This window comes from Pseudonaja textilis, chromosome 3, assembly GCF_049901715.1.
Source record: "Pseudonaja textilis isolate UNSWEBS1 chromosome 3, rPseTex1.2, whole genome shotgun sequence".
Taxonomy (NCBI): domain Eukaryota; kingdom Metazoa; phylum Chordata; class Lepidosauria; order Squamata; family Elapidae; genus Pseudonaja; species Pseudonaja textilis.
The window spans coordinates 50932828-50954998 of NC_141992.1; the positions used below are offsets into that span (position 1 = coordinate 50932828).

Here is a 22171-nt window from a genome sequence, read left to right on the forward strand (position 1 = left end):
TAGACCAAGTTGCAGTCTATACTCCTAGTTATGAATTTTATCTACTTCAGAGAGAACCTGTACTTCAGAATGTATTCAACATTAATATAGCTAGTTATTAGGTGTGCAGGAATTGGAGGACTTAAGGTTCATTAATTCTGATGAGGATTACACCAGGGATAAGGATATATAAAAACTGTCGAGCTGAACTTACTTCTCCATTCATTTACTGAAAGCTTTGTACTCCCTATGGAATCATCATAGGAATGCTGGGCTTCTGTCTCTTCCTCAACATCTCTGAATGGATCAAAGTAGGGATGAGCCAGAGCTTGGGTTGCTGTGAGTCGTTTTTCTACATCGAGCTGCAACATTTTGTCGAGCAAGTCCACAGCTACAAGGAAAGATTTAAAAGTTGTAAAAATTAAAGAAAGCCATCATTGTTTATTATATGAAGGACAAATCTAAAAGCTGAAGATGGCTGGCACACTAAATTGGCTACATTTGCTTCATCCAGTTTTCACATTTCAGTAAACAAATATAAGTGGCTCACTACTGTAGTTGAAACGTACTGTAGAAGGAACTTGAAGCAATATCCTTGAAAAACCTCAGTACTAAATGAGCCCAAATATAGGTCATGTCATTTGACCTATATATGATAAAGCTTACAACATAGCTAAATTAGGTAGAAGGATTCAGCTTGATGGATTGTAAAGTGGCCTGTAACTTCAACAAAATTTAACTTTTAAAATAACTTTGTTAAAGTTACAGGCCATTTTGTAATACATCAAGCTGAATCCTTCTATCTAATTTAACTATGTTATAAGCTTTATCATTCAGACTTTGAGGCAGGATGAAGCCCAAGTGACTTGACATATATTTGTAAATTTTACCATTACCATTACATTCTCATTATGGAGCCAATGAAAAAAAATTTCTCACTACAAGTAGAAGTTTTGAGGAAGTGCTCTTATCCAGACCATAATGGAGAGGCAAGAGTAAAAATTAGAAATATGTAGAAAATGGAAAATACTTTTTATTTGAAACTCAAAATAAAATTCAAATGTTCTTGAAATGAAACAGTGAAAATGGGACCACCTAATGTTCCCTTCAAAATCACAAAACTCTGCCTCACTTATTTTGGTCATGTCATGAGGGGGAATTCACTGGAGAAAGCAATTATGATTGGAAGAGTTAGCAGTAAAAAAAAAAACTAGGCTGCCAAAGAACATGATGAGTGGACAATATCAAAGAACAATATGAATGGACACCAGTCAGAGTTTAGAACAACTCAAAGAAGTAGTGCAAGATCAGAAGATGCAGAGAGACCTGGCCCATAGAATCGCTAAGAGACAGACATGACTGAATGGATAACATCATCATCATTATCACCATCAATCTTGTTCTCTTGTTTTCTTACCACAAACCCAAGAGGAAAGTGCACTACAGTGCATACTATCTGCTACTATCCAATTGGCAGAAAAAATGATCAAGGTATAGTTTAAAAAAACAAACAAATCTGCTACATGAAACAAGAATACAGCCCTGTCCTTATCCACTGAGAAGAGAGTTACAGTTGTTTACAATATGTTAGCAAAATCTACCTCTTGTTTCAGCAGGGAAGTTTCTTTAAATAAATCTTGAGGCACTGAGGTAATCTCTAGTATTCCTTTCAATTAATATTTTTTCCAATCTGAAAACGTAAGGCCACCAAGTATACAGATTCTATTTCCATAAATTCCTAATCCAGTTTCCTTTCAACGTGTGCCTGCCAAACTTCAACAAGCCACAACAACATTACTTTATTTGTTGTTAAATTTATTCATGATTATATTTACAGTATTTGCTGCCCATCTCACAGTGACTCTTGCATGTTGCAATGTGATAAAATTATGCTTGCACCTTAGTGTTTACGTAATATCAGTACTGTTAACAAAACTTGTGTGAGAAGTACGCAGATACATTTGGCTTGCCTGATTGCAAAATTAAGCACAGTACACATGACCCTTAACTGGGACCCAATCACTTGTAAATGCTAATTTCCCTTAACAGTTTTATTTTAAAGAGAAAAAAAATCAGATTGGGCAATCGTCTGGCTCAGATCAATCTTTTGTGTACTCATGTGCTTGACTACTTCTTGACACTCACTCCCATATCATCAGATCCAGTCTAAGTAAATTGTACCAGGGACATGATTGGCCCCTGGTGTCATACTGGCTCGACCAGAAAACATGTGGGTAAGAAAAGGCTGTCACAAGGCACAGAGCAGCCCAGCTGGAGTACTAGCAGTACTTGGAACACTCCACCAAATGACACTACTTGAAAGGGTAAAATTTTACTCTGGGATCAGATCCAAACTCTTACAACTCATGTTTTGTTTTGAATACCAAAAATGCCACTTGTGACTGCTAAGCTGGAGAAGACTGGCATGTAATATAATATTTACTTTAGAGTATTTCCCATTATACTCAAGGGAATTTATCTTCACAACAACATTCAGAGGGTAATGCTTAATTACATTTTGAAGATTTCTTTGTTATCAAGGCCAAACAGAGTATGCTGGCTCGTCTGGAATCATAAAAGAGATTGTTTTGACATGCTCATCTGTCATCTGAATAAAAGTTAAATAATACATTTCACTTGTATAATCTCTCTGAGGAATATTAGTTTTATCGTAAATTAAAACATATTAAAGAACTTACCCAGAGGACTGGCTTTGGGTAAAAGCAGAGATAAATCCATTTTGGGAATTTTAGGAAGTGTCTGTATGTAGTTTTTAGCCTAAAAGAAACAACATTTTCATGAAGCCATATAAATGTCAGCTTGAAAAGTTACATCACAACTCTTTATAGATTGATTAGAAGCCCACATATTGGCCATATACTTCTTTTATACAAAGTACTCAAAGGACCACATTAGTCTCCTTTGAGCTGTGTTGTACATAAGATAAAGTAATAATTTTACTGTAGTAAGAATAATAATATGACCTTATGGTTTCTAATAGTTGCATTTCTCTTTATATCAAGATGGAAGCTTGTAATCTAATGTATAACATGCAGCCTAATTTCATCTAATGAGACAGTTCAGATAGCAGACAATTGGGAGAGAAACTATTCAGCCCTCTAAAAAGAGTAACCTCTTACCCCTGCTAGTTAACTGGGTAAGGAGGGCAGTGTAGAAAATGGGAGAAAAAAAAGAGCATCTTTTGTCCATATTTGGCTTTGGTGCTGCTCATCTTAACAGCAATGATTGACACTTCAAAAAATATCTTTATGGTTCAGATCACAGTTTCCGCCTGTTTGTCCTGGCTCCTCCAAGTAAAGTGCAACACTAAACAAAAATTAAACCAAAGTAGGATTTACTATCAAATAAAAATGCATAGTACTCCATCTTCAATTTATGGAAGTGAGATATTTCAATTTAGTGATCTTTGAATATCTTTGCATTTTCAAAAGAAGAATTTGTCTATCTACAAAGATACTTTGTCATGCTATGTTTATAGCTAGGGCTCTCCAGGTTATTTTGGCCTTTGTTGAACACTTTTGTCATTAATTTTTTTTTTATAATGCAATATCCTATTCAAGACAGGAAAACCTTCCTATACTGTCAGGGAAGCCGTCTTTCATCAGGCCGTGTACAGAACAGACAATCCAGGGCCATTTTCCCTCCCAATTCTGCTTTAGAGAAGGAAAGTGCATCTGCTGATATCTTTCTCCAGCTGTTACAACCCCAGTATTTCATTTAATTTCAGAGTTGGTGCGCAATGATTTTTGCCAGGAGCTGAATGCACCCAACAATCCTCAACAGCGATGCAGGAATAAACAAGTACTAATGAATATTTAAAATGCATGTTATAAACCTCAAAGGCTATTAAAACAAAATGCTGGTATAATATCACTCCGTTTTCTTATCAGAGAAGCTTACAAGGGTGACAGTTTAAAGTACTAGATTAAAGCTTGGAAGATACCCATCACATCAGTTTTCTCTATTTTATCTGACAGGGTTTGTGGGAAGATTAATGGGGCTATGAGAAAGCACATTACTTTGAGTTAATTGGAGGAGCAGTGGGATACATATGTACAATAACAGTTGACATCATTTATAAAAGTTGAGTAGAAGGTTAAACTTTCTACAACAATAAGAACATATGAGTTTGCCTCTAAAATGCAAAATAGAGCATCTTACCGCTTTATCTTCCAGTTTTTGCACAAACTCCTCTCCGGGGCTTCCTGTCACTTTCAGGATCTGGGTGAGCTGATCAAGATCTGGCAAGTTGAATCAAGTACTACCAACAGAGCCAGATGTTGAATTTGACCCCCCCCCCCCCAAAAAAAACCCTTCATAAATGCTTACATTTACCATACATTTATCCTATTTTTTCTATAAAAGGGCAAGGTACTTCCGTACCGTGTTGTTGGCATCAGTAGGCTGAGAGATACTGAATCTTTCCTGCTAGATCATTGATTGTTAGGGAGAATAAAGCCTGCAACCCACAATCATTTGTGATAAAGTATAGATAGTCCTCAGTTTACAACAGTTCATTTAGTGACCATTCAAAGTTACATCACTGAAAAGCGTGACTTATGACCATTTTTCACAATTATGACCATTGCTGCATCCCCATGGTGATGGGATCAACATTCAGATGCTTGTCAACTATATTTATGATGGCTGCAGTGTCCCGGGATCCCCTTTTGCGACCTTCTGACAAGCAAAGTCAGCGGGGAAACCAGATTCACTTAACAACCGTGTTACTCACTTAACAATTGGAATGATTCACTTAACAACTGTGGCAAGAAAGGTTGTAGAATGAGGCAAAACTCATGTGCAAATGCCTCACTTAGCAACGTAAGTTTTGGGCTCCATTGTGGTCGTAAGTTGAGGACTACCTATAATATGAACAACTTCAGAAGATCAATTTATATCAGAAATGTCTAACAGCATAATCTATGTTCTCCTACCTAAAATTTCAATGCCTTTCCATCAACAGAGATAAGTGTGCAATGTACATGTCAGTTTTCAGACTGCTGAAGCGATCGGCAAAAGATCCAAACTGCCTCACCTGCATAGAAGTAGCAGGCCTCTTCCCACTTCCTAGCCCCCTCCACCGTAAGCACAATGAAGGGTTTATTGACTGTTCATAGATGCCTTATTTGAAAAAACAGCAGTTGTTAGAATTCTTGTGTATACCTGTGTACCTTAGCCTTCCATTTAGTGAATCTTGGAACTCTGCAGAGAAGATAAGAAGAAAGAGGGGGTGCTGGATGTGGTGGCTATACTTATAGAAGCCTTTATAAATGTAAATGTGGTTGAACTGCATCATTTCACAGAAGAAAAGTGTGTTCGGTTTAAGGAGCTGCAAACAGAGCTGTCAAGAAATTGAGATTCGATGGGTAAAATGTGAGGACAATTAGCCAATGGAACAGCTTGCCTTCAGAAATTGTGGGCTACTCCATCACTGGAGGTTTTTAAGAAGAGACTAGACCAGGGGTGGGCAAACTACGGCCCGCGGGCCACATCTGGCCCGTTGGTCATTTTAATACAGCCCGCCTCTGGAAAAAAAAATTCCCCTCTGAAAAAAAAATTGGGGCCGGCCAAAAGAGACCCCGTGCCGCACGTCATAAAATCGCACACACAACACGGAGCTGGGCAGCCGCTTCCCTGGTGGCGGGGCTGAGGTCACCGCCCAGGGAACGCCCACTGCTTTCCCTCCGCCCGGGCTCCACTCAGGTGTCCGGCTGGGGCTGTCAGGAGTTGCTACCGCGGGTGCAGTTCCGTGCGGCTCCAGTCCTGCGTTGCCTTGGGAAGGGAAAGGCAAAACCAGGAGCCGTGGAGCCTGAGCCTCCGGTGCCACTGCTGCCATTGCAAAGCGCCACCGCAGCTCTTCCTTTTTGCCTTTCCCTTCCCGAGGCAACGCGGGACTGGAGCCGGAGCTGCGCCGGCGATAGCAACTCCTGACTCAGGGGGCCTCCGAGGGGAGGGGAAGGAGGAGAAGAAGGGTGTGGGGGGGGGGGGTAATTCCCAAAAAATCTTGTGCTGACCTGGCCTGTCTGTCAAATTTTAAAAGTCAATGTGGCCCCCGAGCCAAAAAATTTGCCCACCCCTGGACTAGACTGTCATTTATCTGAAATAGTATAGGTTCTCCTGCTTGAACGAGGGGTTGGACTAGAAGACCTCCAAGGTTCCTTCCAGCTCTATTCTATTCATTCATTCACCTTCCAAAGCCAAGCATGACTTTTCTCAGGTTCGTGCATCAGCTGCTGAGGGCAACTCCATGAGTCTAGGAATAGAGTCAATAGCTTTAAGGTGTTGCTGACATATATAACATACTTGTTCTTAACTCCATTTTTCCCACCATACCCTGATTTCTGCCCCATCTGAAATAGACAGGAGCTACATTGATACTCAATGTTTCCGGAAGTAATGTTTGCTTTTGAAAGTGAAGCCTTGCCCAATCTATTATATATTGACGTAAACACAGCTAAAGATCCACCCGTGTTGAACATCAAGCCTCAAAGGGAGAGAGAAACATTATATAACTTTGTTTGCCAAAACGTTGCTGCTATTAAAATAAAACCCTGTAATATGTGAAAATAGATTTTTAGATTAAACAGAGCTCACGGTACTTATTTTTGCAAGTATAAGTATTCTGAATTTTCATACTAGATTTCTTCCTACTGGTAACCCTCTATGTGTTCAGATTTTCATTCCAAACTGTGAGAGCCTCAGTTTCAGACAGGGGCACAGAGAAGGATACAGTCTTTACCCTTAAACAGAGTTTTTCCAGTCAACATTTCTGCCATGATACAGCCAACAGACCAGATGTCCACTGTTTGAAAGAGAGAAATATACAAGAAAGGATTTAAGGCTAAGGTTTGAAATAGCACCATTAGAAACTTATACACATTTTATGCATGCTTGTAACAGATCTGCTTCTTTACAAGTTACATTATTATACCTTGAGCTATCAGATTTGGGCTGCAAAAATCCAGACAAGTTGCAAGAGATATAGAAAAGTCTATATCTCTTGCAACTTGCTGCCATCTTGCAGTCATCCACATTTTTTTCAATATAAAGCCAATAGTCCAACTTGTGATATTATCTTTGATTATTCTTATTTAATGGTTTTGAAATCCTCTTTAAGTGCTATGAGGCAATGAGCTATTTTGCACAGAGGAAGATTTTCTCCAACTTGCTGCACACATGTGCGCATGCACACACACATACAATGGGCAGCAGCCTAGCCAGCAATTCTCTGATTGTGCTTGTAGAGGATTAGGACGTTGAAGAGCAATCCAATTTGAGGACACTATAACAGGCAAGTGTGTATTCAGATTTTTCCCATCCTTATTTGGTTACACAAAATATATGGCTGGCACTTATTTTTTTTTTTTCAGATATTTTAGCTTTATTTTATTCAAAGGTGACATGCATTAGACAAACAAAACAACTTTTTCACGGTAGTAATAGTTTTGTCAACAGCTGCATTTGAAGCACAAGTGTCCACTTATCACAATGCAATTGAGTTAGAAATTACTCGTGCTGATCGATTAACCAGGAGACACAGAACAGGATTCTGTTCTATTCTCTGCAAAATAATTGGACTGAATTAATCTGGGTTTTAGGAATTAATAGCAGTGAAAATAAAATTATGTAACACAGTCCATGGTAGCTGTCTGCAGTTTATGGAAGGTGAGAATTCAATTTAGATGAAATATTTCGTGTATCTATCTGGGTATAAGTATCACTGAAAAGAATACAACTTCTCAGTGAGCAAAGTAAGAGAAGCATGGTACTTTAATTAATGTTTGCTTGAAGAAAAGTAGACTACATACATTGGGCATATCATTTGCAAAGCTATATACTATGTTTTACAAAACTGTAATTATTGGGCTCATGCAGTTTGAAAGCCACAGTTTAACATAATCTGAATCAGGTCACACTGTGAGGGTTTGTATTGTACTTACTGAAAAAAGGGGGAAATTAAATACATTTAAAAATCACATAGAAATTCCAGAGTTAGCCAATAATCCACAACTCACCAAGAATTTCCTAACACCCCTAATGAATAAGTAATTTAACCTACCAGTCTGGTTGTAATGCATCCAGTTCAGAATCACTTCAGGTGCTCTGTACCAACGAGTTACAACATAGCCTGTCATCTCTGTGTCTGTATGCCTTGCTAAGCCAAAATCCAAGATCTAAATGCATGAAAAGATGTTTTGTGCAGTGAGAAATTTACAGAACAGTGTTGCCATGTATCCAAAGCAATAGCAAAAAAAAAGTTTTGTTTTTTAGAATGCTCCACAAAGTTTCTTCAGTTCTTCCTAGAAGCAAAAGATTGCTATTACAAAGCTTCTTTTTGACACAGTGGTGACTAAAAGCACCCTTAGTTAGCTTTAATGATGCTAGCTGAGGGCCTTTCCCCATTGTTGAGCCAAAGAGCAACCCACCCAATTTTGAGTCAGCAGGAAGCTACACTGGCTTGAAATGTGCTGCCTAATTACAATGCCCAGCCAGCCTCTGTTGTCATCTGTTCCAAGTCACCATCAACTTGTGTCGTCTTGATGTTGTGGGTATAGCACGTGATAAGCCAACAATTAGCTGATCCCTCTGGCTGTGCTGACCTCCTTCTTCAGCAGGTCACCAGTCACAGCACTATAGCAGGACAATGTCTGTCATCTCTCCTATCTGTGCCCTGTCCTCTGGCATCTCATTTTATCATAATCCATATGGAATAATTTAAAAAAATCAGGCTGGAACCAGGAAGGACTCTGAGGGTTTTTTTTTTAAAGCACTTTTTTTTTAGGGCTGCCCCCTTCTTCCTTCTTTCGATATACCACAAATGCCAGTTTTCAGGGTTTTGTTATGGGAGGCAAAAGAGGGGTTGATCCTACCATTCCATGCTAATTTTGCCTTGGATCACACCAGTAAAAGCATAAAATTAAAGAAGTTTCAATACTGCGCAATGCTATTGTGCAATTCTGATAATACAAAGGCACTACATGAAGGTGTCCAGCGGTTACAGCAGAACTGAAGCGGAAAAGGGTGACGGGAAGGGTGAGGATGTGCCTTCATCAGCTGAAATGGTCAATAATAATTCTCTGAATACATCTTTGAACCTCTGTCATACAATGGTGGAAAAGCAAAACAAATTTTGCCCAACTTAAGACTGTCATTGGTTGCTGTTGGTATAAGGGGAAAACACTGCTTTAGCTGAGGATAATTTAAACCAGCCCCTGTCATGGGCTGGGGACACGACAAAAACAACCTAATGAGAACAGAGAAGCAAGAGAAGTATTGCCAGGGCATGTTTATAGCGTGACTAAGTACAGGTGGGAAAGGCCTGAGGGAAACCAGTTCTCTTTCATTTTTTGAGTGTTATAATCTTATTTAGCTAACACTCAGATATTTTGCCAAAACCCATGTTCTAAAGATTTTCCAATCCTAGCTGTAAATCAAGGGCAGAAATTATAGCAATAGCATTTAGACTTATATACCACTATGCAGTCCTTACGGCAGTCTTTGGTGGTTTACAATATAGGCTTATTGCCCCCAACAATAAGTCTTCATTTTACTGACCTCGGAAGGCTGAGTCAACCTTGAGTGCCATCAGGATTGAACTACAGACTGTGGACAGGGCTAGCCTGCAATCCTGAATTATAACTGCTATACCACCAGGACTCCTTCCTATATACTCCATTCTCACACATTGCATTCTACTGTAGAAAGAGTACTGACAAATCATTCAAGATGCCATTACCGTGCAAGTCTAAAACTGAGAGTAGGATGTAAACTGCATTGATGTTACTGTGCATTTGAATTCTGAGTCTCTACTGTATAGATTTAAAACAGAAAACATCATTAGACTCTAATTATATAAACTGCTATGTAATGGAAGGATTATTCCAGGTGAAGACTCTTTGCAAACATACTTTTTTTTCTATTTAATAGAAAATATTTTCTTTTCAAAGAAATAAAACAGTTGGAAGAAATGATAGGAAAATTTAGATGACGTCATCTAAAATTCCATTTCAAACAAAGCAATTGCTTAATAAAATGCAATAAATGTGTTACCCAGGTACACTTTAAATTGGCTGATTTCAATGAATAGATATCCCATCAAAATAAGTAGGTGATATTTCCAAATAAACACAAATGTGTTGCAGAAGAAGGTACACTGAAGATTCAGAACAACTTAGTCAAACCAACAATGCGGTCTACTTTTTCATTAAACAGAAACAAAAATCCTACCTTTAACTCACAGTCTTCATTCACTGCTAAATTGCCTGGCTTTAGATCCTGCAGTATACAAAATTAGAAAACGCCATTGTCACTATCACAATTTGAGCCTAAAGTAGATAATTACATAATAAGCACATTCTTTCCTCCCATCCCAGAGCCATGCATCGGGTTTGCTCCCTAACAAGCACTTAACATGATCCAGGCTGTCTGATGCCCATTTGGTCCTCAGCACTGGAAAAGCAGTTTCCCTGAATGTGACCAGCCAGGATATTCAAAGGAAAAATCTGCTACTGATTAGTATAGAGAATGTCTACCAGGGCGGGGTTGTAAGGTTTTGTCATTCTGTTCCATCAATCTTTTTTCTTTGATTCAGTTGATTGTTAATCTATTGACTTCATGACTACTGGCTGACACCAAAAAGGTTGTTTTTCTTAATTGCATTTTAATGGTCACCTGGATTTGTACAGCCTTGATGCACCTGCTCCCCACATAAACATTACTGAAGCCGGAGATGTTAGTGTGTATGAGACACATGTTGAATTCTAGTGTCTCTTATATGCATCCACATCACTTCTCTCAAAATGTTTGTGACCCGTTCATCTGTTGACTAGACATCCTTTCAATCCATCTGCCACGTTTGTTTCTTTGCTACCATCTCATTGTTAACTGGATCTGTACAGGCAAACATCATTGTATGTGGAAGCCATGTCTCTCCTAGGTTACATTCTGGGATGCGTTGAATGTCAGCTGCTAAGGTGCAAGAGCCAGGTCTATTCGGTTAACCTTTCAGTTAGGTGCATTAAGCCAAGGATAGGCTAGTCAATTTGAGGTCTTTACACAGTCTAGATTGGCCAAATTTGGCTAAAACAGCACTGAAGAAATATAGGCAACCCACATGAACCAGATCCCACAGCAGAACTGCCAGCCCAAAGGTACTGGAGCAGGGAAGGAAGGTAATACATGACTTCTGCCTGCAAAGCAATGGGCTGACTATGAGATGGAGGCTGTGTTGTGAGGAAATATCCTTGGGGAAACAGTAATGGAATATGCTTGTGCTACAGTTAAGGAACTGTGTGGGTGAGTTTTTAAACTATAATCCTCTCCACACTAAGTTAATTATTTTCTTTTAAGATCAAGAATTGGGTACAATTTAGATTGCACTCTTCTTGCTGGTCGGCAGCAAGTTTTTTAATTCGCTTAACAGCTCTATCAATATTTTGGAGGGAAGGGCACCAAGCAGGAATCTTTCTGCTTTGCCTGTGAATGCTTCACTGCCACAGATGTTCTACTAATAGTGCTGCAGGTGTCACAAAACAGCAGTGGATTTGCCAGATCCAAATTTCCCTATTCTTCTTAACAATTTTCTCTCAAACACCCGATGCCACGTTGGCAAATTGCCTTCCATTTCATTCAACAGGAGGGGGGAAAACCTGTTTTTCTATCTCTCCCTGTTGTTGTGCTGCTGCAGCAGAATGACAGGACAGAGGGGAATAGTAGTCGGCCTATAAAGGCCTTTCATTCCCCAAATCCTCTGTTGTAATTATTAAGAGCTAAATTCCTCTCCTTCACCACAATGAATGAGAATATAAATATTCTCTGTGGCTCTGAATACTGTGCATCTGACTCTCTCTGCAAGTGTGTGGTATGTACTAATAGGACAGGGTGAAACATTTCTGCTCCATGTGTTCAACCAGGAAAATATTCTTCCTCTTTGAAAAGCACCTAATAGTTTCTCTCTCTCTCTAAACAAGCGTTTTCTCTCAGTTCTGTAATGTTTTCGTTGGATTATTTCCATGTTTAAAAACTGGCCTCAGGGCATGCAGGAGGTCTGTCTAAGGATGTCTTCTGTTTGGATGACATGTATATGTTTTCCTCAAGCAGTTTTCAGCTGCCATAGAAAAAGGTAAGCCAACAAGTTGGATTATAGGGTTTGATGCTGAAATGTATGAGGGAATTGTCAAATGAAGTATATCTCGGTGGGGGTAGAATGTATTTCCTAAGGTGAGATGTGCCATGTAGCTACTAATTTCCACCAGTAGCAGGAGACTGGAGAGACTGCAGACATTCTTATGTGAACATTGCATGGAAACTTGTGTTTATTAAAACATTGATGCCTGAGCATCGTGTGGGGTATGGTCTGGGCCCTGCTCCTGACCACAAAAAGTTTTGGATCTACATATCTGGGGACAGATATGTACAATTGGCCAGGTTCCCATATTAATATGGTTTGCTAGTCTTTGACTTAGCTTATAAAGTGGGAAGCGTTGCTAAACAAATCCCAATTTAGTTAATTAATTCTATCTTTGTAAATATATGGAAGGAGAACATCTTAACTCTTCTGTTGCTTTCCAATGACTGGGGATGGATTGTTTTACAAGGAAGAATCACTGGGCTAGGAAAGAATTTAGCAATTTCACACATCCCCTCTCTATATATATTCTTGCATAACTGTGTTTCTCCACACTAATGTTACAAAGGAAACAAGGAATTTCCAAATTTGGGGATAGGATGATATCTGCTGAATAAGATAAGAGTGGCTGTAGTAGTTGTTTGTAACATGCTAGTGGGCCAGAATTAGGACATTGCCACCAACTGCCAAGAGGCTTCTAGAGAGATGTGCAGGTTCTCTTCTGGGGGGAACAGAAAAACAAAGGTCATTTGGTTTCAGCACAATAGAGATTAGGCCATCTTTTTACATACTAAAGAGGTTTGAAAAGATTGACAACAAAAGAAGTTTAGCAATATGCCCTAGTGCAGTCTCCATAGCTTGGGGCCAGTGGTGTTTGAGGCTGGGAGATTAGAGGAGCCACAACTGGAAGGCACCAGGTTGTAGAAGGCTGCATTGGTAAGCTGTACACTCTAGAACAGGAATAACTTTAAAAAGAACATACCCTGTGAATGATTCCAGCAGAGTGAATATACTGCAAAGAAAAGAAAAAAGTCCACATGAAGATTACATACTGCCTCCTCCATAATTGATATTAATCAGGATTCCCTGTGATAAGAGTATGTTCTGTGTATTATTTTAGGTTAAACAAAGTATCTTTCCTTTTGGATTAATTATCTCAAAACAACACTTAGAAAGTGGAAACAGCATTTCTAGCGAAAAGAAAAATAATCCAATAGAAATATTGTAGAATTTCTCAGAGCTTCTTATCAACAAGCAAAGGCAACCCTGATGAGGCCTTTTATTTTTGTGAGAGGGACTCTGGTGAAATAAACTCTTTTCCTACTGTTTTCTCCTGCCTTATTTTTGCTAAGTCATGAGCTCTGGCAATCTTCCATTACTGATGACTTTCTCATAAGCTGAACGACTAGCCCAGAATCCCCAGGAGGTGTCATCACCACTGGATGGGTATGATAGGAGGTGTGAACCAAGGTGAGGACGCTGATAATGAACAATTCAGTACAGAGATAATAGCCATCTTGCTTACAACCAAGCCATCTTGGCTACAAGCCAGATGCTGTGGATGGGAATGAGGCAGAAATGGGAGAAGCTTCTGAGTTGAGAAACTCCAGGTACTGTAAATGATAAGGTCCACCTCATGTGGACGTAAGTATGCAAAGCAATAGGCAAAGCAAATTAAGGATTTAAGGGCCTTTATATCAAAATTCCAGGCAGTTTAACAATCAGCTCTTGCAAGCACATCCCTGGATATAATCATGCAGGAGGTAGGTGGAAGTCCAAAAGGCTAAAGTACAAAAGAATTTTAAAGTCACAAGGGAAGTAAAAGCAACAAGAAGGGTTCCCCCCCGCCCCCACCATTACAATAGTAAATGAAGAAAAAGGAAAGAGCTTGAGACCACTTGTTAGAGAAATGGTAATGTAGTAGCAGAAGCAGATGACAAATGGAAAAAAGGACCCTTTCAACCTCTTTTTTTTTTTTTTTGCCCTTTCATCTTCCTTGTGATATATTTATTCCTTGTTCCCTAGTTCCCTCTAGGGAGGAGTGGCAATCCATTAGGGAACATGTGACTTCTGTGAACATGTGTAAATCTCTGGGTGAGACCAGCTGCATCTGAAAATCGTGAAAGAGTTTGCAGATGTTACCTCCAAGCCCTTTTCTGTGATCTTAGAGAAATTATGGAAAATGGAGAAGGGCAAACGTTGTTCTGATCTTCACAAAGGAAGGGGGGAGGGGGAGGGGGGGAGGGGGAGGGAAGGACCAGAATAATTACCAAACAGTAAGCCTGTAATTGACACATGACAAAACTCTGCAATAGATGATTAAAAAGCTGTTTAAGGAGAATTAAAAATCAATAAATTACTTGGCAGAAGCCAGCAAGTGTTCATCAAAAAAGAATAATGTCAAATGAAGTAGATGTTTTTGGACAAAGCGGTTAATTTATTTATTGTAGGAATGTAGCTTGACTTCAGCAAACCATTAGGCAAGGCTTTTGTCATAAGACCTTAATAGAGAAAATGACACAAAGTTGACGGGCTTATGCTATTTTTAGACGGAAACAGAGCTTGTACAATCACACCCCATGAGTGCCATCATGTCAGTGACTCACTATCAGGCTGGAAGGAATTGTTGCAGAGGTGCATTATTCTTTTGCTACATCGGCTTTCATTTTAATAAAGCTTTCTAAAAAGAACTTGGAAAGATTCATGTTTAGGGAAAAATATCACTTTCAGGTAAAGATCTGACAGATACAAAGGGTGACTGTGTATTGTGTTGAGGGAAAGTGTCAAGTGGGTTAGACCCTGTGTTGTTCAACAACTATCTAGAATGAGAGATTAGAAAAAAGTAATTATCACATTTTTAGATAACAAATATATGGGAAGATAGCAAATGCCTAAGAGAGCATCTTGAAAAGTTGAGGAGATGGGCAGAAACCAGCACAATTAATTTCAACTGGGACAGAAGTAAAATCTTTCATTCACGTAGGAAAAACCAAATGCTTGGTTATAGCAAATAGCAGAGCATACTTCACACCAGGACAAATAATCTGAATGTCTTGGTGGATTTATTATAAAATTATTATGAGCCAAAAGGCATTTGCCAAAAAGAAAGGGCATCTGATCTGCCACATCAACAGACTGCATATCATATCAAGAAAATCATTCCCTTCTATTCTGCATTGGTTAAGACTTCACCTTGAATAGTTTTCAGTGCCATAATTTTAAGAGGTTATTCACAAAACAGCAACCAAGACAATAAGATGGCTTGGATAGAAAAATATAGGAGAAACAGCTGGTGCTGGATATTATTTTTCACTTGAGAAGAAAAGTTTGCAGAGAGATACTGTGGCTGTCTCCATATCTGAAGAGCTATTATATGGAAGACAGGGCAGAAATATTTAGAGTCATTTCAGAAGACAGGATAAGAAAAAATGGTGTACGTTACCAGGGGTCCCCAAACTTAGCAACTTTAAGACTTGTGGACTTCAACTGGAAGTCCTCAAGTTTTAAAGTTGCCCAGTTTGGAGACCTCTAGACTACAGTAAGAGTCTTTCAGCAAGGCATGTATTCTTTGATTGGAAGTCTTTAAAGGAAGCTGGATGACTCTTGGTCAGGGATGCTAAAGTACAGCCATGTACTAGGCGGGGAACTAGACTGTATGATCTCTAAGATTCCTTTTGCTCCTTTCAATCCTACAGTTAATCAGGTGTTCAAAATCTAATAAAAGATGTTGCCACTACAAAGATGCTAAAGACATGAAGTGGCCTGGCAGAAATTTCTGTTCTGAATGTTTATGAAGTTACTTACCTTCAAGCCCTTCAAAACCTGGTAGATCAGATACTGAATCTTTTCCTCACTGAATTGGTGTCCCATTATCTTTTGTAAATCTGTCTGCATGTATGGCATCACCAGGTAACTAAAAAAAATTTAAAAGGTAAGTATCAGATAAAGATGTAAGGTATAATGTAGTTATATAGTTCACCAGAAACAGTAGTTAATTTATATTAAGACTCTTACTGATTTTATAAAATTCCATTTCCGAAAATAAGAGTGCAGGGGTGTATTTTAGAACCAGCAATGAAAACAATAACTTTATCTCATTAAATCAAATACTGTAGCAAGCAATGTTATTGCAACTTAATCTTTTTTACTGCAGCCCATAACAAAATCCTCTGAATTTCTCTGAAACCACTACATCTATGTCTAAAATAAGTCTATTGTCTAATAGTTTAGTTGATGTGAGACTCATACTGCTGGCTTTTGAGATCCATTTAATCTATGCTTTTCAATTCCTGGCTCTGTATTTATCCATACAACACAAGGGACTACCAGATAGAATAGCTATTGACTGGCAGCTAAGGCCCAGTTGATTTGCACTGACTTCTTCTGTAGTTACTAATTATATAGAGGTAAGAGTCAACCTTGAAATCCTTAACTATGGTACAAACCATAGCACAAACATTTCCTTATGATATTGCTTTTATATCCCCAACCCACACCTATGGCAGCTTAAAGTAATCTTAAAATGAAATGTTTCAACTTAAAGTAACGTTCTCCATCTTCTACCAATGCAATTCTTGCTCTGGATACATTCTAGCATGCTTCATTGATGATATTGGTGATGGTCAGGATTTTGAACCTGTCTATTTTCTAGTGGCCATCTATAGGTTAGGTTAGCCTCTCACCCTGAAACCACAGGGACTGCCCTCCACGGTCATTTCAATCTGGACTGTAGTAATCACCAGGGACATAGCTTCCACAAAGGTACTTGCCTACAGAATGTCAGATTGGTTCTTCCTGAAGTGTTTGTCAGATGTTATGCAGGCTTCTTATAAAGACAAGGCTTAGTGCCGTTTTGAAAGAACACTAGACTTATTTTTCAAAAACAAGATTGCTGCTCAGTGCTGCAGAGATGGTTGACTTAACCTGGGGAAGAGAGTTGGATTTTGCTAGTTCTGTCAACATTGGGTGCATTATGGGTCTTCTATCAAAAAGTATCTTGTATGGTTCTGTACGTTTTTGTTCCCATCACTGGGACAAGGGGAATGAGTTCTATTTTGACTGCTTCTTCATTATTTTGTCTACTTCTGAAAGCCCTGTTGACAGCAGTTTCATTACTAATGAAAACCAGTTATTCTCCCCTCCTATTTCACCCTGTGCCCTACTTCCATCCAATTTCAGAATAGTAGAACTAGCAAGAATATCAGAAAACAACAGCATTTTTTTAAAAAATATACTCACAAGTTGTATTCTGCACAATGTGCATTAAACAAATACCATAACTATATGTTATTTTGTTTAAAGACTTTGAAAAAAATGACTAGCCCATGACACCCCATATTTGAATATTATATCTTCATATTTTGCTTTAGTGCTGCTGATACATTGTTTTTCTTTTAAATTTATGTGATTAGTTTAGATTTGTGCATGTTGTTTAGTACTCATTGTTCCCTCAAAGAATATAAAAATGACAGATGCATAACATTACAGGAAAGCACATCCTAAGCTAAATGTTAAATGTAACTGTACCAATTTTAATGGAAAAAAATCAACTGCCTTGAAATGTGAAAAAAAGGCATCAGTGTAGATTTTACTAATCGTTTAGATTCTACTAGTCGTTGCCCTAAAATGTAGCAGTCTTTATTAAAGGCATTTATATAGAAGCTTGATTGTGTCAACACAATGTAACATGTTTTGCATTTTAAATCATGCATCAAGCAAGTTTTATGAGAGACCTCTACGGTCTCCTCCAATTATGATTTATGATTAATTAATTAATGTATTATAAATATCTCACCAATCAATCATCTCAGATTTTATTAAATATTGCCAATCCCATAATACAGATTATATTCAAAGTCCTGATTGGCTTTTGTATGACACAAATTGCTCTCAGCAGGTATTTTTTTGTATAAATATTAAATATTAAAATATTACAAGGATAAAAGGTTGTTATGGGATGCCAGTTCTGGTAGAAAACATATTCTCCTCCCATGTCATCTATTTTCAAATGTAAATCTCTGTCATCAAAGCTCCATTTGAAAAAATGCATGGCAGGGTGAAAATACCATTTCTTCATTTGGGAAATTGGGATCCAATAGGAGCAGTTTAAAAAAAAAAAAGAGGCAGAACATCTGATACGGTTAACAATTGTTTCACTAGATTGGCCCCAGAAAATTTGTAATTTAAAAGCAACAGTTAAAGACAAAATTTCCTGGATGCTAAATTGTATGTAAAAACTAATGTGTACTTTGCAACAACAACAACAATAAACTAGGTATTGACAAAATATTCATCTGTCAAGTGCAAAAGCCCACACTGCTTGTATCCAGGATATACTATGCTGTTACACTACAACAAAAGTTCTTGGGAAGAACTCGGTGTGTATGAAGGCCAATACCAACTAAAGTTGTGATTTCATGTTTGTTTGTGTATATATGATAATAATGAACACTTTGTCTGTGCTGTGGTCCCACCAGTTCTTGCTTATATATTATTATATATATAATTGCAGATATTCCAATGCACCATTATTGCCACTTCATCATGTTTGTTGTTAGAAAATGAAGAAACTGGAGTACTCTGGGACTTCAGACAAGCATATGCCATGTAACACTATAGATCTAGCAATTGTTGATTTAAATTGTTGATTTTAAAAAGACAAAAAAGTCTGGATAATGTAGATGGCACTATCTGAAGATAGCAGACGAGAAGAGAAAGAACTGGAGAAAATTACAAAATACAAAGATTTGTGATTAGATGACTGTTGCAAAAGTTCTGTAGTAGTACCAATTGTACCAATAGTGGTAGCCACCCTGGGTGCAATACCAAAACAATTGAAACACCAATCAGCATTGTCAAGTTTGCTATCAGTCAATTGCAAAAGGCAGCTTTACTTGGAACAGCTTACATCCTGTGACAATATCATTAACACCATCAAACAATGATATCTGACTATTCCAGGCAAGGATTTACTAAATGTGTAAAAATCAGGGGTGGGCTTCAAACATTTCACCAACTGGTTTTCTGCCTGGTTGCTGGGTGGATGTGGCCATGGTGGGCGTGGCCTAGTCGGCCTACTGCACCACAGCGGTGGGGTTGGGTTTCTCCTCCCTGGGCTCTGAAACCTTTCCTCGACCCTCTGGGAGGGTGAAAACATGGGCCCTTTACTTACCTGACATCCAAAATGGGCTGCGTGGGGCCAGCCAGGAGTGCAATTTACTGGTTCGCTGAACTGCGCAGAATCTTAGCTAGAGGATCACCAAAACCCATGCGAACCCATAGCAGCTCACCCCTCATAAAAATATCCAATCCAGTATAAACATCTGGCTGACTGTGCAACTAACCTCAATACCCTCAAGCAACATCTGCCTATCCAAGGTCCTTGGAAAGGACTCATTAGGAAGATTAAAAAATGCCAAATCCAACCTAAATGTCTGGCTGACTATGCAGCCTACCACAATAATAATAAAGCTGAAGAAATAGTGAAACAGCTAATTAGCTGCTGCAAGAATATCACACTGTCTGACTAAAAAGAATGGCATGACAAAGAAGTAACAATGGTGCACTGGAATATCTGCAAGACATACCATCTGCTTGCAAGCAAAAACTGGTGACATCACAAAACCAACCAAATAATAGAAACTGAATAAATTGAAGTGCTCTGGAACTTTAGAATTCAACTAGACCAACACCTGTCATACAAAACCTTAGACTGAACAATTGTTAATAAGAAAGACAAGTCTAGATAGTGGATGTAGTACTGTGGTACCCGGAGACAGCAGAACAGAAAAGTAGAGGAAAAAACAGGAGAAAATAACAAAATACAAACATCTGCAAATAGAAGTAGAACAACTGCGACAAAAGTCGCACCTTGAGTACAACCCCAAAACATCTGGAGCACCATTTGAAGACAATCAGCACTGACAAAATCATCATCACTCAATTGCAAAAGGCAATTTTAGTTGGAACAGCTTGTGAGGACACCTTTAATATCATCAAATAACAACAACTACCTATTCCAAGTCCTTGGGAAGGACTCAATAAGTGATTAAAAATGCCAAATCCAACTTCTGGCTGACTATATGACCAACCATAATTTATTAAACCTGTATAGCACCTGACTGTCAACTATTCACAATAATAAGATATTACAATAAGATCACTAAAACATAAATGACAAAGATAAAAATGACAAACACAGTGAAGTCAGAGGTATTATTCTTCCTAACCAAAGGCCTGGAAAAAGAGCCAGTTTTTCACAACTCTTTTAAACAATACTAGGGTAGGAGCCATCTGGATCTTGGAAGGAACTTCATTCAGAGGGCAGGAACTGCTACAGAGAAAACATGCTCCCAGGGTCCCAATCAGAGGTGGTATTCAGCAGATTCTGACCGGTTCTGGAGAACTGGTAGTGGAAATTTTGAGTAGTTCGGAGAACCAGCAAATCCCACCTCTGACTGGCCCCACCTGCATCTATTCTCTGCCTCCCGAATCCCAGCTGATCGGCTGGGGCTTCTTTTGTTGCCCTCCACAGGAGAACTGAGCTGGAAAGCAGGTTAGTGGGTTGGCCCACCAAGCCACGCCCACAGAACTGGTAGTAAAAAAAATTGAATCCCACCACTGGTTCCAATAAATGATATTGCTTAATTAAGGAATCTGGAGCACATCAAGACTGTGGGACTGAATCAGCTAGAGAAATGTTACGGGAAACATGTGGTCCCTGAAGTATCCAGGCCCTATGCCTTATATATCATATATGGATATTTATTTATTTGTTGCTAAACTCAGTGACAGAACCTATATAGTCCCATGTTTGAAAATAATAGATTTTGAGAGAAAATGATTAAGGGACCAAGCTGTTGTGCTCTCTTTAAAAGCAATTCTTTCAGAGAGGATCAACCTATTCCTCAAACCACCTGAAAGCAGAACAAGAACCAGGGGATGGAAGCAAATCAAGGAGGGAACCAACTTAGAACTAAAGAGAAATTTCCTGACAGTTAGAACAATTAATCAGCGGAACGACTTGCCTCTAGAAGTTGTGGATGCTCCAACACTAGAGATGTTTAAGAGAAGATGGAACAACCATTTATCTAAAATGCAGCAGCAGAGTCTCCTGCCTTTCCACTCCCTTGTTCTGTTATAATTCTGCACTAGAATTATAGAACATCATATAGTAGAAAATGCAAACTTACAAGTCCTGGAATCCATCGAATGAAGTAGCTGAAGTGAAGACATCAAGTAATCCAATAACCTGCAGCAGAGGTAGACTCAGAATGTTAGCTTACGCAGAGTACAAGAACATATCTATCTAACGTGATAAAAACATTCTGCTTTCCCAACCAGAAATACAAGCCATGTTCATTGGCAACTTGAGGCCTTTCTAAGCAATGGGCTGGGAGCTGGGGGACATCTTATACAGTATTTTATGATGTTCTCATAAAAGCTCCAAGACTAGGGAATAAATCCAGGGATAGTTGTACAGAATGTGTTTCAAGTTCTGGATGCACCAATATTTATAAATTAATTAGAGTCTGCTGCACCACAGCTGACACTTTACTGTAGCTGAGAAAATAGGAATTATAGAAAACTGCCAGAATTTCTGTTTGCACAGGTTTCATTCTTATTAGAACTCAGCCTGGATTCCCATTCCCAAAAGACCACTGAATTTAGAAAAGAAAGACATTTCCATTAACAGAGTGTCATGCAAAATGATGCTGCAGTATTCCCATCTGGTTCATGTAGAGAATAGGAGGTTTCAATTCACTAGACTGATGTCAAGAAGATGCCATGTAATAGGGATGCGTCATGCCTCTCCTTGCCATATAGTGCATAGGACTTGCTTACATAAAATAAAGCAGAGTGTCAGACACAGGAAAGAAGATGTCAGGAGTGGAATTTCTTAGATGTAATTTACAACCAGTTCTTATACTTGCCCTACAGTAAAGTTAGCAATTGATAAAACTTTTGCTGTGCTAGCTGGCACAGAGCTTATTAATTTTTTTAAAAAACCTGTAGCTTAATGAATGCATGGTATGAAAGGAT

General features: G+C 38.7%; 1 protein-coding gene across 1 annotated transcript in view; it reads right to left on the minus strand.

Moving 5' to 3' along the window:
- Positions 1–22171, minus strand: part of MAPK13 (mitogen-activated protein kinase 13) — a 29352-nt gene that overhangs the window by 2573 nt on the left and 4608 nt on the right. Inside the window, exons 3-11 of the mRNA XM_026716876.2 lie at positions 21322–21380; positions 15935–16043; positions 13113–13142; positions 10231–10278; positions 8063–8177; positions 6734–6805; positions 4162–4241; positions 2679–2757; positions 194–370 (exon numbers count right to left, since the gene is read on the minus strand). Coding sequence (XP_026572661.1) covers positions 194–370; positions 2679–2757; positions 4162–4241; positions 6734–6805; positions 8063–8177; positions 10231–10278; positions 13113–13142; positions 15935–16043; positions 21322–21380 — 769 coding nt within the window. The remainder of the gene's footprint in view (positions 1–193; positions 371–2678; positions 2758–4161; positions 4242–6733; positions 6806–8062; positions 8178–10230; positions 10279–13112; positions 13143–15934; positions 16044–21321; positions 21381–22171) is intronic.